At 25.5% G+C, this 17,402-nt stretch overlaps 1 protein-coding gene across 1 annotated transcript; it reads right to left on the bottom strand.

The window, feature by feature from the left end:
- Positions 1-1,347: 1,347 nt before the first annotated feature.
- On the bottom strand, positions 1,348-2,212 carry ASPACDRAFT_119184 (uncharacterized protein). The gene has a single exon (XM_020196227.1). The coding sequence runs from the start codon at positions 2,165-2,167 to the stop codon at positions 1,583-1,585; it is 585 nt and encodes a 194-aa protein (XP_020055957.1). The 5' UTR covers positions 2,168-2,212; the 3' UTR covers positions 1,348-1,582.
- Between the last annotated feature and the right edge of the window lie 15,190 nt (positions 2,213-17,402).

The raw sequence follows: 17,402 nt of genomic DNA on the forward strand, positions 1-17,402 counted from the left end.
TACTCGGAGACAAGAGCCGTTCGGCGAGAATATCAGCTGGCAGTAGGTCTCGCCCGAGGTCTAGCAGTTTGTCAGCCGATCGCATTCGATTAGGGAGCTACGAACTGCCTGATGAAGAGAATAAGTTTGTGATGGACATGCTCACTAGCCGTACGCTTGCGCGGCTGAGGCAGACCCAGATCGGCATCACGACCTACTTCCAGCAATTCCAGGGTGGCGTAAACTATTCCGTGACCGGCCAAAAGAAGTCCATCAATCTCGTGCTTGATCATTTGAAACACTCCATCCAGACGACGGAGCAATTGGTGCAGAAGGTTGCGCACTAGGTGTAGAGCCTCACCCTGCCATATTGTTCTGCGAGTGTGGTTCTGATGCCTGGAACACCTTACGTTCTTATTCAATCGTTCTTTCTTCAAGGGTTCTCCTGCTGCGGATCAATTTGAGGTCTTATTTGCCGCGGCTTACACAAATCCTAATCCTCGTCATAGATTCCAAACATATTGCCTTTTTCCTTGTTAACTGCGATGTAGAAAGCTCGGCCTCTGTTACCGTCTTGATCGAGTGCTAGTGGCTTGCATCGTGTAATTAATGTATAAAGTATATTTCTGACTGGGCTTTGATAAAGGCATCACGCTTGTCATTCCTCCGATTGGCCACGTTGGTCTCGATCCATCGCGTCAGGTAAGTTCCACTTACATTGTCACAGCTCAGACTTAAAATGGTGGATTTGATACACGTCGAGCTTTGGAATACTAGTTGGTAGTGGTTGTGATGAGGTAGAAGCTGTACGGAATCTTCTTGTACCGGTCACGTAGAAGTCGAAGGATACCGACGAGTGTACTGTCACGTCAATTTAAATCGCACCAACAATTCAAAATGCCACGTCGATTGAACCATGTTCAAAGTATTGTTAAACGACTGCTTATTTGTCTACTCTAGCAACTTCTTCAACAGCTGTAAGCTAGATAGATAGTCTGAGCTTGTGTCAGATGCTGTGCGGTCCAGCTTACAATCCTTGTGCATGAGTGAGATGAAATGTCACATCCCGTCACGGTACTTTACCTTCCTCCAGCCGTGGTCTAGAAATTTGCCTGAATTGTTGCCTGAAATCCTACAAGCTGAGTCAGGGGATGATGGAATGTGCCTCTGCCTGAACAGGCAAGCAAGCTGACGGGTCACACATTCCAGTGCCCAACCCTGACTAACATCTATTGTGGAAGTATACTGTGAGGATAAAACTACACAATGATCAGCATGGCGTGGAATGACGCAGGGGTATTGTCCCGACAGTATTCGAATGGAATTCTATACAGCTACCTCGTGTCAATGCATTCGAGGAATGTTTTCCCCTTCACCCCGTGCCAATGCACACAACTCCACCCCAGCACTCGGCCATGTGACTTCGATTTATCATTCATTAACCAATCTCTACCTAAGCAGCATCTGCATAACATCGTCAACTCAGCAAAACATGTGTATATCGTAATCCCCGTCCCAGACGGTCCATCCCACAATCAATATGGACTCCAATGCACCCCATGCTCACATTCAACCGGTGGCTTTAAAAAGATAATGCCACCATCTAGATAGTGTACTGTCTCTGCAACCACCCGCTCTCAGGTCGCGTCGAGCAACCCGTCGAGGAGCTGCAGGTGCCCTGGTCATGCACGGCGTACTCGTAGAAGATGTTAGTCTTGTCCTCGATGTCCGAGGCATCCAAGTTGACGGGGTTGTTGTTGATGCCATAGCCCTCATAGCCGGTCAGATCGGGGTGGCTGCTGGCGTCGTTCAGGGCGGAGGTAGCGAAGAAGGCGGTGGCGTAGTGGTCGCTGTGGTCGCCGTCGCCGAAGGTGTTGTGGAAGTCCTGGGTCTTGAGCTCGTCGGGCTGGAAGTCGTCGATGAGGGCAGTGAGGGTGTGGATCAGCTCGTCGCGGGTGTAGGTCGTGCCGGAGCCGTCGATGGTGGTGATGTGGTCGATCGCCCCGTCCCACAGCTTCTGCAGGCTGTCGTTGTGGTCCGCCGCGAACCCGGTGCCGTCCATGTTGCCGTCCGGCAGGTGCAGGAAGACCAGCGAGATCGACGAGTTCTCCGACAGCGTGTAGATCGAGATGTCCTTGTCGGGGATCCCCGCGTCCGTCTCCGTCCAGCTGTTGCTCGCGATCGCCATCCGCGCGTACGCCGCCTGCGACCCCAGCTGCCGGTTCTGCCAGTAGCTGGTGCCCTGCCCGGCGTCGCCGGCCGTGAGGAAGACGGTGCGCACCGCCTGCCCGGAGAGGATGTCGCGGATGAGGTCCGGGCTCAAGAAGAGGAGATCATCGTCCTGGTGGGCGACAATGTTGAGGGTGTCTGCTAGGGCGAAGGGGACGGAGCCCAGGAGGGCGAGTTTGTTAAGGAGGGCTTGGGGCTTCATGGCTTGGTTGGAGCAATGTACACTGGGTATAGAGGACTGTGGATATATTGAGAACGCGTGGATGAGAATAGATGAGTCAAGCAGAACGCACAAAAGCCTGAGGAAGAGCAGCAAACAGCATTGCGTCTTATTTATATTCTGTTATATACTTCAAAGCGAGCTCGAACAAGGTCGTCGCGTGTCGTATGGCTCGCATTCCGGAGCCTCGGAGTGCCCTATCATAGCCATCGCCCCTTGCGTGCTCGGTCTTGATGACGCGAGGCAAGCTACTCATACTTTGTCAGGCTCAAAGCCATATGACAGGAGTTTGAGGAGTGGTACGCGTCCTGGAATACATCTGTGGCTTGGTGAGCTCCGACTCGGATCGACAAAATAGCTCTAAAGGAGGAGAAATGGCGCGGTTGAGGTACGGTATGATACCGTTGGGGTTTGGCGCACATTCCGCGGCTGGAATTTGGATGTAACACATGGAGCTTCGGCCGTAGGTAAGAGTAGTCGCGTTGGATCTTGGCCTTGGTTGTTGTGTTGATCGAGGACTGTTGACGTTTCATGGCTGGGAGCCACTGATTCATTGTATGGCGGTATATGCGGTCATGGGATTATTTCCCAGCTTTGTCGCAGGCACAGTGACAAAACCGGGCAGAGCGTACTCCGGAGTATAGTTGATCATATAGTTGAAAATCTTTGTCAAGGGGTAGAAACTAATTGCTCTTCGAAGACCATCGAAAACCCGGTTTCTAGGGTAATTAGGGCAATCTTGCCCCTTTGGTGAGACGATCTGTCGAGTCAAGGTTCAACTTCCAGAGTCCGACCTGCGTGATGACGCTCAACCTCCTCATAGCAGGTAATATCATCCAGAGAAAGTCCCTCACATGCTCATTTCTATGCTGCCAGGAAGTCTGGAACTGACTGTATCCAATCCGTGTGGCGGTTCTGGCTCCGCCGGTTACAAACAAACGCGCTTCGGCCTACATACATTAATCTACATCCTGAGGCTGTTAGACAAGGCGTTCGCCGGCAATAGTAGTAATACCCTTTTAGAATCATTCCTATCTCTTCCATTAGACGGTGTCTTCTATTTCCAACGTAATGCTGGAGATATATGCTTCAATCAAATTACATTGAGAGAATACACAAGCTCGGGACTCAAAATGTGCCGTGGGTCCTCTTCCTCGGCTTATTTTGTTCGAATATATAAGTGCAATGAGGACGGATCGGATTCGAGCGTAAGCTATCTTCCAACACTGATCAGGATTTCCTGGCGTTCGACTCCGAGTGAAGTTTGTTCATGGAGCTACCTTTCGTCGGCATGAATTTGTTATTAAATATTATATTATACTATTGGTGTGAACGAGAAAGTACTTGTACATAATGTAGCAGCTGGCCCAGAGCCGATAAAATATCTCGATGTATATTCCGGCTTCAGTTACCAATTCCCTGTTTACATGATCAATGAATGTAGATATCTCGTCGATTCACCAGACATGGCATATAACTATAGCTCTGGTGTTCATCACACAAACAATGATAGATCAGTAAGATGTACGGCGTCAATTACCCGCTCATCTGCTGAAAAGTACCTTATCATATGAACCAGATTTGGGATAGCACTCCTACCAGATCAGCCACTGTCGATCGATCTTGGGAACCCTAGAGCTAGAAGCTGTACTAGTGTATAAGTGAACTGTTTTGCTTCAATTCCCGTTTGCATATTTAATTAGAATACCGCCGCTTTTATAAAAATAGTATGTAAATAATCTGTATATGCTTTGGGATACTTACAGATTATTTATAGCACACGTATTTAGAAACTCCGATTGCTTTCAGATTATTTTAATTTATTTAGTCAGTAATTCTAAAGAGTCTTTATTTATTTACTATAATAATTTATATAATTAGAATATGCTTTTTAAACTGTATGCAATTAATATTTATTAAAATCTGAGGTACTGATATAAATCTATAAAATTTAAAAATATTACTAAAATAAAAGCTGTTAATTTTTTTTAATTTTTCTAATTTTAAATATTTTCAACACCGATTATTTTTTTATTATAAATAAATAGCTTAATAATAGACAAATAATAATATATAATCTAAGATATTTCTTTTTTATTTCGGATATAAATAGAGTTTATTTTATCTGAGTTTGTTAATTATTAATCTATTTTTTTATATATTTTCTATTACATCTTTCTATATTTTACTTTTTATTTAATTTTTTAATCTTATTTATATTTATTAATAATAGTTTTTTATATTTCTGCTTTTAAAGCTAATTAAAATAAAAAAAAGACTTATTATAAATTTTATTAAAAGCAAAGCTATAATATAAATATTTATTAAGTTAAAGATATTTAAAAATCAGAAAATAAAGCTTTCTTAAAAATAAAAGAAGATTATAGAAAAAGAATATACTATTATAAAAAGTAGATTATAAATCTTAAGTTTTAGAATATTAAGTCTTTTTATATTCTTATAGATTTTTGAAAGAAGAAAAGAACTTATTTAAAAACTATAAAATTAAAATTAGATATTAAATATTAGATTTTAAAGAATTTAAAAAATTTATCTGCTGGTATATCGATCTAACTGTAGATAAACTCAATTCTAATAAATATCCGATTATAAATTTAATTTTAATCTGGATTTAAAAATTTATTTTAGAATTTTATTTCAAAACTAAAAAAAAGATTCTTTATTATAATAAATAGAATCTATACAGTATAAGTATACTTTATATCAGAAAGAAGTATATAAAAACTATATAATTAATTTTTTAAAATAAATTAAATATAATTCAGTCGTAGAAGAGTATAGAGTAGCTAACGGCCAGGTCAGATCAGGTTAATTAGAAATTTTATACCTGACCGCTAGGTTATAATCAGATTAAAAAAATTTTTATATCTGACTGCAGTATAGTTAAAAAACAAACAGTTAACTATTTTAACTGTTCTTAATATTAAGATCTGTTTACTATATCTTTTTAGATTTTAATATAGTTAAGATATATTTAGATTAAGCAGTTATTAATCTAACTATTTTAACTATTATTTAAAAATATATATAATAAAGCTTTTTAAATTAGAAAAAAATAATTAAAAGAAGTATTAGTACCTTTTTTATTTTTATATCTAAGAATTAATAAGAAAATTTTAATAATATTAACAAAATTTAGCTTTTTTAAAACTTATTACTATTATAATAAAAAATATATATAAAAATATATAATTACAGCTCTGTTTAGACTGTATACTTTAATAATAATTTATAATATTAAAAAAACTATATATTTACTACTAATTAGACTATTAAAAATAAATATACTACTATTACTTTACTATTTTTTATTTAAATTAAGCTTAGATAGTTTATTATATTTTTATTTTTTATTTAAAAAAACTGAATTATTTATTTTATAAATTAAATTTTTAATAGAAAATTTATACTATACTATCTATTTAGTTATTCTCAGCAACCGTACTTTCTAACTATTATTTAATCTATTTATTAAATATTATAATATAGATTTAGAATATTTAATTTATTTAATTGACTTATTTTATCTGCCTGATCGGCTTAATTTATTGGATCTGAATTATTTTAAAAAAATAGATATAAAAACTGAATACTAAAGCCTATAGTATTCGGATTTTATAATTTAATTAAAAAAAAATCTATCTGATTCAACTATTTTATATATAATATATAATTAATTTAATATTTTATTTATTTCTGATTTTATTAGTAGCTCTTCGAGCTATATTTTATTTATATATTTAAAAATAATCTGATTTAGATTATTAATTAAAAATAAAAAAAATTATTATTAAGACTTTTTAATTTAAATTATTATATCTACTACTTCAGCCCGCCTGTATTTTAATATTAAATTTATTAAAATAAATAAAATATAGTATTACAGCGGGTATTTTAGCTGTATATTAAAATATAATAAATTATATTTATATAAAAATATATTTTAAAATAAAATAAACTATTTTTATAAAGTTTTCTACTTCTATTTTTCTATAATTATTATTTATAGAATAGCTTTAAAATTATAAATCAACTGCAGTTATTTGATTTATTCTTAGAAAATACTATTAAATCTTCTTTTTCTGTTTTTTAAATCTTTATAAATTATAATAATATTTAAACTGAAATAAATTTTTTAAGCTAGATCTTTTCTTCTTTTTTAAATCTTAAGATTACACGCGTTGCGAAGAATCGGAAGATTATTCTATATTTAATTTTTAAAATTAATAATAGAAAATAATCTTTTTTAAAATTTATATATAAGTTTAAAAACTGCTATTTTACTTCGGTCGGAAGAAGTTATTAATAATATAAAATAGCTTTTAAAAAAATATATTATTTTTTAATAGAATTTTTTATATTTATTATATTATATACTTTTATATTTTACAACACCCAAAAATTAAAAATACAAAAACTAGTTTTATAAGCTACTATTTTTATAAAGATTATAAAAAAATAATATTAGTTATATTTAAGCAAATAATCAGTTAAATATTTAATAATATACTATTATAAATATTTATTTATTTTTTAAAAATAATTCTTTTTCTAATTATTACTTTTTCTAGGCCTCTACAGCTTATAATAAATAGAATTTTTAGAATTAAATTCTATATTTTATTATTATTTATTATTTACTATTCCGAACTGTTAAGTATATTTAATTTAAATAAATAATTAATCTTACTATTTTATTTTTATAGTAAAAATTAAATCCGTCTAATCGAGCGTAGATTAAAAAATATTTTTTAAAATTATTAAAAAATATATATATACAGCTGTTATTAAAATTTTTAGATATTAAATAAATATCGATTATAATAGATTGCTAAATCAGTTTTAATTAAAAAAATATTTTTTATTTTAATTAAATATTTTTTTAATAGAAGATATAGATTATTATAAGATTTTACTAGGCTTTCGACCGATATCTAAATTTTATACTAATAAAAATTTAGATATAATTATTTTATTAGTTTTATATAAATATAATTTTTTCTATTAATTATTAAGTATAACGACTAATAATATTAATAATAATAGTTTAATATTTAATATAATCTTTTTTAAACTTCGGATTTAGCTTAACTAAAATATTCAGCTTTATAATACTTTAATTAATTCTAATCTTTTAAAGATTATTTAAAATTAGTATTATATATTCTGTTTTACTTATATAATTTAGTTTATAATTAATATTCTTCTACAGAAACTTCGGATTAAGACTTTAAATAGTACTGTTAAATATATATAAAATAATTATAATAAAAGTTTTAAAGCTTCTTCTAATATTTTAAAAATTTTTAAAAAAATATATTTTAGAAGTTCTTTAAAAAAAGCTAATACAAACGGTATATAAAGATCTTTTTTAAAAATTTTTTATAAAAAATTAATTTAGACAGCTTTTAAAAGTCTTCTTTCAGTAATAGCTTATTATATTAATTTTTTATTATAAATTCGGAAGATTATATAATTTATAAATATAAATTCTTAATACTATAAGAAGTTTTAATTTATTTAATAATTTAAATCTGATTTAATTTATTATTTTTTTTTTAAACTGCAAAACCTGCTGGAATTTAATTTATTTTATAATTTACTAGATATTTAATTTTTATTAAATAATTAAAAGTTTTACTTAATACTATAAGTATGGCAATATTAATTATTTTTATTCTATTATAATTAAATAGAAATAGATAGAATATTTTTTTAAGTTTTTATACTTCTTTTTTTTTATATTTTATCTATTTAAAAATAGTAGGCCTACTGTTTATAAAATCTGTAATATTTATAATAATCTTTTTAATTATTTAGATTACTTAATCAACCGACTGATAAAAAAGCAGATATTTTAAAAAAAGAAGATTTTTAAAAATTTATATAATATATATTAGAAGCTCTGAAAGTATTATTATTAAATCTATTAAATAAAAGACTATATTTATATAATTATAATTATTTTAAATCTGATATTAAAGTTTAAAAAGTTTAAAAAAAATATATAGCTAAATAATAATATTAACTAATATTATAAATACCGAACTATTTTTAAAAAGATATTCTATTTTTATTATAGTTAGAATCCGACTATTAATATACTGTCGACAGTTTTCGGATTATTATTAGATTTAAATAAGATTTTTTATAATATTTTTAAATATCGAAGACTCTTATTTACAGCTGAGATATTTAAAGAATTTAAGATATATCTAAATATTAAAGATATATAATTTTTTTAAAATATTTTTAATTAAATTAATACTATTTTAAATATTATAGAGTATACTGATATTTTTATTTACTAAAAGTCCTACTATAATTAGTTTTCTATTTTTTATTAAATAATTAAAGATTTTCTTTCAGTTGTAATTAATAGTATTAATATTAAATATTTTTTTAATAATTTTTAAAATATCTGCTACTATTGTTGGAGCTGTTTCTATTCTAATATAATTAAAATAGTTATATTTTAAATATATACTAATTATTTTATTATTAATAAGAAGTATTAGAATATTTTTAATAATTTTAATCCAGATTTAATTATTTTTATACTTAAAAAGTAAAAAGAGGATGAGATGATTAATATTTTTTATATTAATAAAAATAAAAATATAAATAATTTTAAAAATAATTTTAAAAATAGATTATTATTAGTAATAGAAGAACTAGTCTTACCTAAGTTAAATATTATATATATTTAAATAAAAATAGAAATCTGATTTTTATAATTTTTATATTATTATAATCACCGTTCTGAACAGTATAAAAAGTAGTATATTATTATTAGTATATTTATTTAATAATAGATACTATTCTTTTTATATTAGACTTTTATTTTTTAGATAGAATAGATAGTATAGATAGAATAGATAAATAAAATTAAATAGATTAAGCAGATTAAATAGATTAAATAGATAAATAAAATTAAACAGATAGATAAAATTAAGTAGATAGATAAGATTAAACAGATAGATAAAATTAAATAAATAAATAAGATTAAATAGATTAAATAAATTAAGTAGATTAAATAGATTAAATAGGTTAAATAAATAGATGAGATTAAGCAGATCGAATAGATAAATTAAAATTAGAAAATATTATTATATTATAATTAAAAATATATTATATTTTATATATTATTTATATAAAAAAATATATATATTATAAATTAACCTACGGTTATTAATCTATCCGCTATATTTAATTTTTCTAACCGGCAGGTATAAACGGTTAAAGTAACAGTTATATCTTAATCTAATTTTAACTGTATAATTAAAAATTTTTATATTTTAATCTAACTGCCAGATTATAGTCAGATTAAGATTAAGATATAACAGTCAGATTAAGCCATTTTAGTTATATCTAATCTTTCTAACCAGCAGATATAAACAGTTAAAATAATAGTTATATTTTAATCTGATTTTAATCATACAGTTAAAAATTTTTTATATTTTAACCTAACCGCCAGATTATGGCCAGATTAAGATTAAGATATAACAGTCAGGTTAAGCCACTCTAACCCCATTAAAATATTAATATTAATATTTAAAAAAATAGATAATAATAAAAAGTTTTTAATCCGAAATTTTCTAATTAAATTCTGGATCCGAGAACTTTTTTAATTAAATAGTAACTATATAATATTATTTTATTAATTCAGATTAAATTAAAATATCTGCTATTTCTTTATTATAAACGTCGGTTTCGATCCGGATAGATTAAATTAGATTAAAGTAATAAAGAAGAAGAGCGGTTTAAAATATATTAATAAACCGATAAAATATCAGTCTTTTATTTAAAAATAAATAATATATTTTAGATTTTTTATTATTTTAACTTTCTTTTAGAAGATTTATTAAAAATAATACTAATAAAAAGAAGTTGCGAATAAATCTGCGGTAGAAGTTGTAAAATTCTAAAAAGATTTAAATTTTATAATAAATAATAGATAACAGCTATAAAATAATAGTTTTAATTTAATTAGAATCTATTATAATATTTGTAAATAAAATAATATATTTAAAAAATTTAATTTATTACTGAAAAAAATAGTATTTAAATAATTTAATATATAAATTAGCTTATTATAGTTGTATCAGCACTTTTTTTAATATATTTAGTATATTTATATTTTATTATTAAAAAAATAAGAATATCGTCTAAATACGCAATGCAAATAATATTAAGAATATTATATAATATAGAATATATATAATTTTAAAAAAAACAGATATATTAGTTAAGCTAAATAATATTATTATATACTTAAAATAACTGTAATATATACAAAACACAGTCTTCTATTTATCTTTTTTTTTAATATAAATTTAATAATAAGTATTTTAAATATTAATTTTACTAAAGTATTTGTATCCGGTAAGATAATCTAAAATCTTAGAAATTAAAAATAATAAATATTAATTTTTTACTATAACTTTATTAAATTTACGGTAATCTATATATAGTTGCAGACTTTCATCTTTTTTTAAATATAAAGAGAATAGAAGCTTCTATAAGACTTTTAAATAAATATATTCTTTTATTTATAGTATTTTAATCAATATAATTTTTAAGTACTGAAAGTTTTTTTTTTTAAAAAAAATAGATAGATCTAAACAAAGGTAATTCGTCTTCAAAAAGATTAATAGTATAATTCTTATTATAGTATTTTAAAAGTATTTTAAATTAATTAGATAAAAAGATATTAGTAAATTTAATTAACTTTAATAAAATAAAATTATTTTAATAGTATTGTAATAATTTATCATCTTCGGAAAGCTATAATTCTTCTAATACTTTAATAATAATATAAATATAAATATGATTTCGGTAAGTTTTAATAAACTTCTAAAAATTTAATTTATAAATTTTATTAATTTAAACCACTATTGCTTATTCTATAAAAATAAATAAATCTTATAACCGAATAGAATAATTATAGAAAGTAATATAGAGGCGTTTTGAAGAATAATAATATAAAATCTAATAAAATAATATTATATTTTTTTTTAAATTAATAATATTTAATAGAATATTTTATATATTATAGCTGGTAACAGCAGTGTGGTTAATTGCTTCCAGCTGGAGTAGATATTTTAATAATTTTAAAAAAATATTATTATATAAACTAAATATTAATTAAATTATATATTATATAATTATTAATATTAGTATAGACTTTTCTAATATAGAATATCCATACTAGTATCAATATTTTATTAGCGGTTTCTATTTTATAATATAGAGCTGAGATAAAAAAATTAGTCTTAGTTTATTCTATTTTTCTATATTATTTTTTTTAGCTTATAATTTTTAAATTTGAATTAATTTTTTTTTTAAAGACATCAGTTGGTAAGATGCTTAGTACTATTATATAAAAAATATTATAAAATTTTTTTAGTTAGATTAGAATAATTAGTTTTAAAATTAAAAGATTAAAAATTCTTATAGAACTGTAGCCGTTTTTATAATATATTAGATCTGTTAGGTTTCTATTTATATTTTTACTACTGTATATATAAATTCTAATAATAAATAATAAAAGCTACTATCTTATTTCGCTCTTCTAGCAGTTGGTATATATATTTCTCAATATAATAATTAAAATTAAAAAGCAGTTTTATAAAAAAAATATAGCTATATTTTTTATCAGTAGCTTTAAAAAAATATTATTTTAAAATATTAAAATAAATATAAAACTTATAAGAATTTTATTTATTTTATTACCGAGCTCTTTCTAACTAACTTATTATATTAAATTTAAAAATAGCAGCGTTTCGGATAAAAGAAAATATTTATTTAAAAAAAACAGACTATAAATAGTTAATATTTTTTTTAATTTAAAAATAGTTTTTTAAAATAATAATATTATTTCTGCCGACAGGTCGTATTTATATAATTTATAGTCTTAAAAATTTTACAGTAATTATTATAAAATTTAAATAATATCTTCTAAAAGTTATAATCTAAATTATAAAACCACTTCTAATATTTTTATATATTAAAGAAAAGTTCGAATTGCGGGATATCTTTAATCTTAATATTTATTTTAAATTTATTTAAAAAAAAGTTTTCTGTTGCTGATTTAATACTAATTTAATATTATTATATTAAATTTTTTATTATAATTCAATAATTTATTTTTATAACTGCTGATAATTTTATAATTAATTAATAATATTCCTAACTGCAGTAAGATCCTCTACTGAAGAGTCTAATAATATAAGTAATAATTTATTAATAGTAGAAAAAATTTCCGATTTCGAACTGCTGTTTAGATTTAAAAATTACAGTAATATATTATATTTTATAAATAACTAAAAAAAAATTAGAATTGTAAAGAAAAAAGAAGTCAGTTAGATATAGAATAGTAGCAGTTTATTAATTTTAAAACTAATTCTTATTATTTTAAAAATCTAATAAGATCCTAGAAGTTAAATACTGAAGGAGATCTGAATTATTGATATTATAACCGTTGTACGGAGGATGTGTAGATAGATTGTTAACAATCCGCTATAATTACAGGGGTTATCTATAATACTAAAAAACAGTTTTATTTCAAAAATTAAAAGTATTATTATTAAAATAATAGATACCGCCGAGGAGCCTATTAATAAGAAGTTTTAAATATCAGTTAAAAAAATAAGAACTTTCCAGCAACCAGAATATATAAAATTAGATTTAAAAAGGATTTTTAACGGGCTCAGGAGAATAATAAATAAAGCTAAATAAATTATACTACTTATAATACAGAAGTATAATTAATAGTAATATACTAATAGAAGAATAATAAATAGTAGAACTATTAAAAACAGAAGACCATATTTCTTAGATTTTTTTTAATTATAACTGGTCCTCAGCTCGGGCCGATACTACATCCGATATTAAATAACTTACCAAGTCCAAATTTATCGAACTATAGTATAAGAAATTAAAAATAATCCGAACACTCAAATTATCTTAACTTATAATTTATTAATCCTATCTATAATTAATACCCACGTCTTCTGATTTATTAGCTATATAAATATCAAATATAATAAATATTATTTCTATCAGATATCGATGATTGCCTTCTATCTCAAATATTCAGCTTACAATTTAATAAATAAAGAAAATCAATCTCTAGATACATTTCTGTGTCCTAATACAAATACTATAATATATAATTCTAATAATAGATGAGGTAGGAATCCCCGCCTTCTTCAATATACCATAGAGCTGGCTATAACTAATTAAGTTAAGTAAGAATTATCCTTATCATTCAGCTATACTAATTTAATAATAAATTTAATATTAGTATTAACCGACAATAGCTGTATTCTTCTTTTAAATTATTCTTCTTCCGAACTTTTACTTTTATTTAATATACAGCAGCTGATCTTTCGAAATCTTTAAAATATTATATTTGTTACAGGACGGATGGATTGTGCTAATCGAAATGTGCCTTAGAATAACAAGAAATAGCTGAAGAGCTATTTTATCTGTTCGTACGAAATTTCTTTATGTATGTACTAAGCTAGCGCTAGTTTAGTATGTAGCGTGTGAGGCCTCAGGTACTAACAGATGCCTGAAGCTGAGCTCTATATCAGAGTCTTAGTCCCATAACAGAAGCCCCCCCCTCTCCTTCTTGTCTTTCTTCTGTAGCTTCTGTTCGTACGAACGATTGTTCAGGGTCCAAGGCGTACTGTTCCTTTCGTCGCCGAGGGGCGGGCATAGCAGCGGCTATACTTATTGGTCGTACGGCAGATCTTAGAGGATATTAGCGGATAAGATGTCCGTCCCGCCCGCAATAAAGACAGTAATCTGCTTTACATCTTTTCTATATTTTACTGGGCGTCATCTATTAAGTCTGTTTCTAAGGATTATTAATAATTATACAGAAGTAGTATCTTTTTTATTATACAGCGGCTATTTAAATAGATTTCTACTCTATTAGTTCAGGGCTCAGTTTGCATCGCGCCGGTACGGTTTTAATATAGCTTTCTTTAAAAAAAAATATTCTATTAAAATTATAATTTATACAGTGTAGTTGGTTGCAATAATTTTTATATATAGATTTTTAAATAATTCCAACTAATCTTTTAATAAATCTTTAATTTATTATAATATTTAGTATAATTTTCTTCTATTTATCCGACTAATTGTACCCTCCTACTTATAGTAGAGCTTTATTAAAATCGTTTAAAAATTCTTCTAATTCTATTCTTTTTTATTTTATTATATTTACCCGGTTTAGAGCTTTTTATTATATATTAAAGTTTTTAAATACTTTATTTATTACTATAAATATATTCTTAAATTATATTATTTTAATATTTTAAAATTTAATTTAAAAAAGTATCTGCTGTACTGCCCGTCTGTATAGTCAACTGTAAATATAAAAAACTTATTTTAATCCGGTAAAATAGTAATTTCTGTTAATTATAAATTTTATATATATATTTAATTTAAATAATTTATAGTTGTATTTATTTTTTTTATTAAACAGTTCTATATCGAAGTACTGAAGACGGAATCTGTAATTCGGCTTATATAATTATTATAGAAGATTTTTTTCTAATTTACTATTAATAATAGAAGTTGTATTATAACTCTGTAATTTATTTATCTATTTTTTGAAAGTTAGTTTCTGTTTTACTATTTCTGTACAGAGACTGATTAGCTTTTATAAAAGAAGTTATATATTATTATATATAACTGTAGACGCTGCGGTCGGCTGCAGTTCTTTTTAATCTATTTATTTTATTATTCTAATAATTTTTTTAGTTCTATTTTATTTTATTTATATATCTAATCAGACTCTGTTTAGGATTTTTTTAAGAAGCTATTTTTAATATTACAGAACGGATGGATTATACTAATCGAAATATATCTTAAAATAAAAAGAAATAACTGAAGAGTTATTTTATTTATTTATAAAAAATTTTTTTATATATATACTAAGCTAGTGCTAGTTTAGTATATAGCATGCGAGGCCTCAGGCATCAACAGGTGCCTGAAGCTGAGCTTTATATCAGGGCCTTGGTCCCATAATAATATTTCTTTAAAAAGCGTTTTAGTTATCTATTACAACAGCGGAAAGAAAGCAAGAAAACAATTATTAAATTAAAATAAAATAAAATTTAAAAATATTTTATTAATAATAATATCTACTCTATTCCTCGCAAGCCTGCAGATCAGACTATTCAGTTAATATAAATTTTACAGCTGTAAGATTTATAGTAAGCTGCTTATAACCAGCTTAATAATTATTAGTAAAATATTCTTTTAATTAAAAAGATTTTAATCACGCCGGGTAACAAAAAAAATATTTTAAAAATTTAATTAATTAAATTATTATAACAACTGAAGAAGAATATAAAAAGTATTATTAAACAGCTGATTAAATAATTTAAAAGACTTTACAGAAAATTTTTAATATAGTATTATTATTTAAAAATATTATAGATATAGTAGCTGTACTCGATCCGACGCAGCATACAGCTAGTATATAAAATATTATTTTATTTAATTTAATAGTATATATATAATTAGAAAGATTAAAAGTTGCTGCTGATATTTTAATTAATTAATATACTAGTTAGTAAAAAAATACTTTAAATCCCGCGATTTTCTATTTAAATTATTAGAATATCTGACAGATGTTTTAATATATAGTACCGTTATTAAATAGAAATTCTATAAGAAAATAAAAAATATTTCTGATAATTATTTTATTAAAAATATATTAATCAGACTTTATAAAGCTATCTTATATTATATAGTCTAGATATATAAATTTTAGAAAGTAAGTATCGGAGAAAAAATATATAATACAGTAACTAATAGTCTTCAGCAATTATTTATTATATTTAAAATTTCGATTAAAAATAAAAGAATTAAATTAAATAAATAAATCAGATTAATTAATTATTTTAACAGTACAGAAGAAGCAGAAAATATTTTATATAAAATTAATAAATTAGCCGATTTTTTAAAAAGATTTTTTAAATATTCTGATTTTAAAAGCTTATTAGTAGCGGAAGGAGTATTTTTCAACTTTTATATTTATCAGTATAAAAATTACTGTCTTTTAAATATTAGAATAGATTTTTTTAATTATATTTTAATATAGGTTCAGTTATAAAATTAATTTATTTTCTGACTAAAAAATATAGCGGGAACTGATAAATCTACTATTATATATACTATTACTTAATTTTTTTAAAATTAAAAGTTTTTAAATATTAATTTTTTTTAAATAAAATAAAGCCGACTGTAATAATGTAAAGCGCTTTATATTAACTCTTATATATTAATTAATTATTAAATACTAAGAATTAGATTTCGATGTCTTTAATATAATAAAGAATAATTCAGATATTATATTTAAATTTTTTAATATATAGTTTAAAAAACTTTTTTATTAGTTATTCTAAAAGCTGTCTACTAGCTAATTTATAATAATTGTAATTATTATTAATACTTTAGACGAGTGTGACGAAAATAAGAACTAATAATTTATTTTTAATTATTTATTTAAAATATAAAAAATTAAATCTGTATATTTTTAAATATTTTTAACCAGCCGATCTGAACTTTCTGTTTATAATAGCTTTAATAAAAATAAGAATTACTACAATTTAATTCTTTAAAAGCTTTTTAAATCTGTGATTAAATATAATATTTATTTTTTTTTAAAAGTAAGTTTTTAACTATATAAAAAGAATACTTACTATTACCCGACTGGTCCGAAAGTAAGAAAATTAAAAAATTAATAGTAATAGTTATTTTTTTATTTATTTTTGCAGCTACGATTTACTGTTTTATTAAAAAAAGAAAATAGTATTCAGAACATCAGTTTAAAAAATTTTTTAATAGTATAAATATATCTTCAGCAGATAAAATAGTATAAATATATATATTTATTTTAAGCCAGCTTCTTACTGGAGCTAATAAAAAA

The sequence above is a fragment of the Aspergillus aculeatus genome, assembly GCF_001890905.1.
Source record: "Aspergillus aculeatus ATCC 16872 unplaced genomic scaffold ASPACscaffold_8, whole genome shotgun sequence".
Classification (NCBI taxonomy): domain Eukaryota; kingdom Fungi; phylum Ascomycota; class Eurotiomycetes; order Eurotiales; family Aspergillaceae; genus Aspergillus; species Aspergillus aculeatus.

Bases quoted from the DNA above. Each gene is read 5' to 3' on its own strand.
- ASPACDRAFT_119184 (XM_020196227.1), bottom strand. From the start codon at position 2,167: ATGGCGATCGCGAGCAACAGCTGGACGGAGACGGACGCGGGGATCCCC.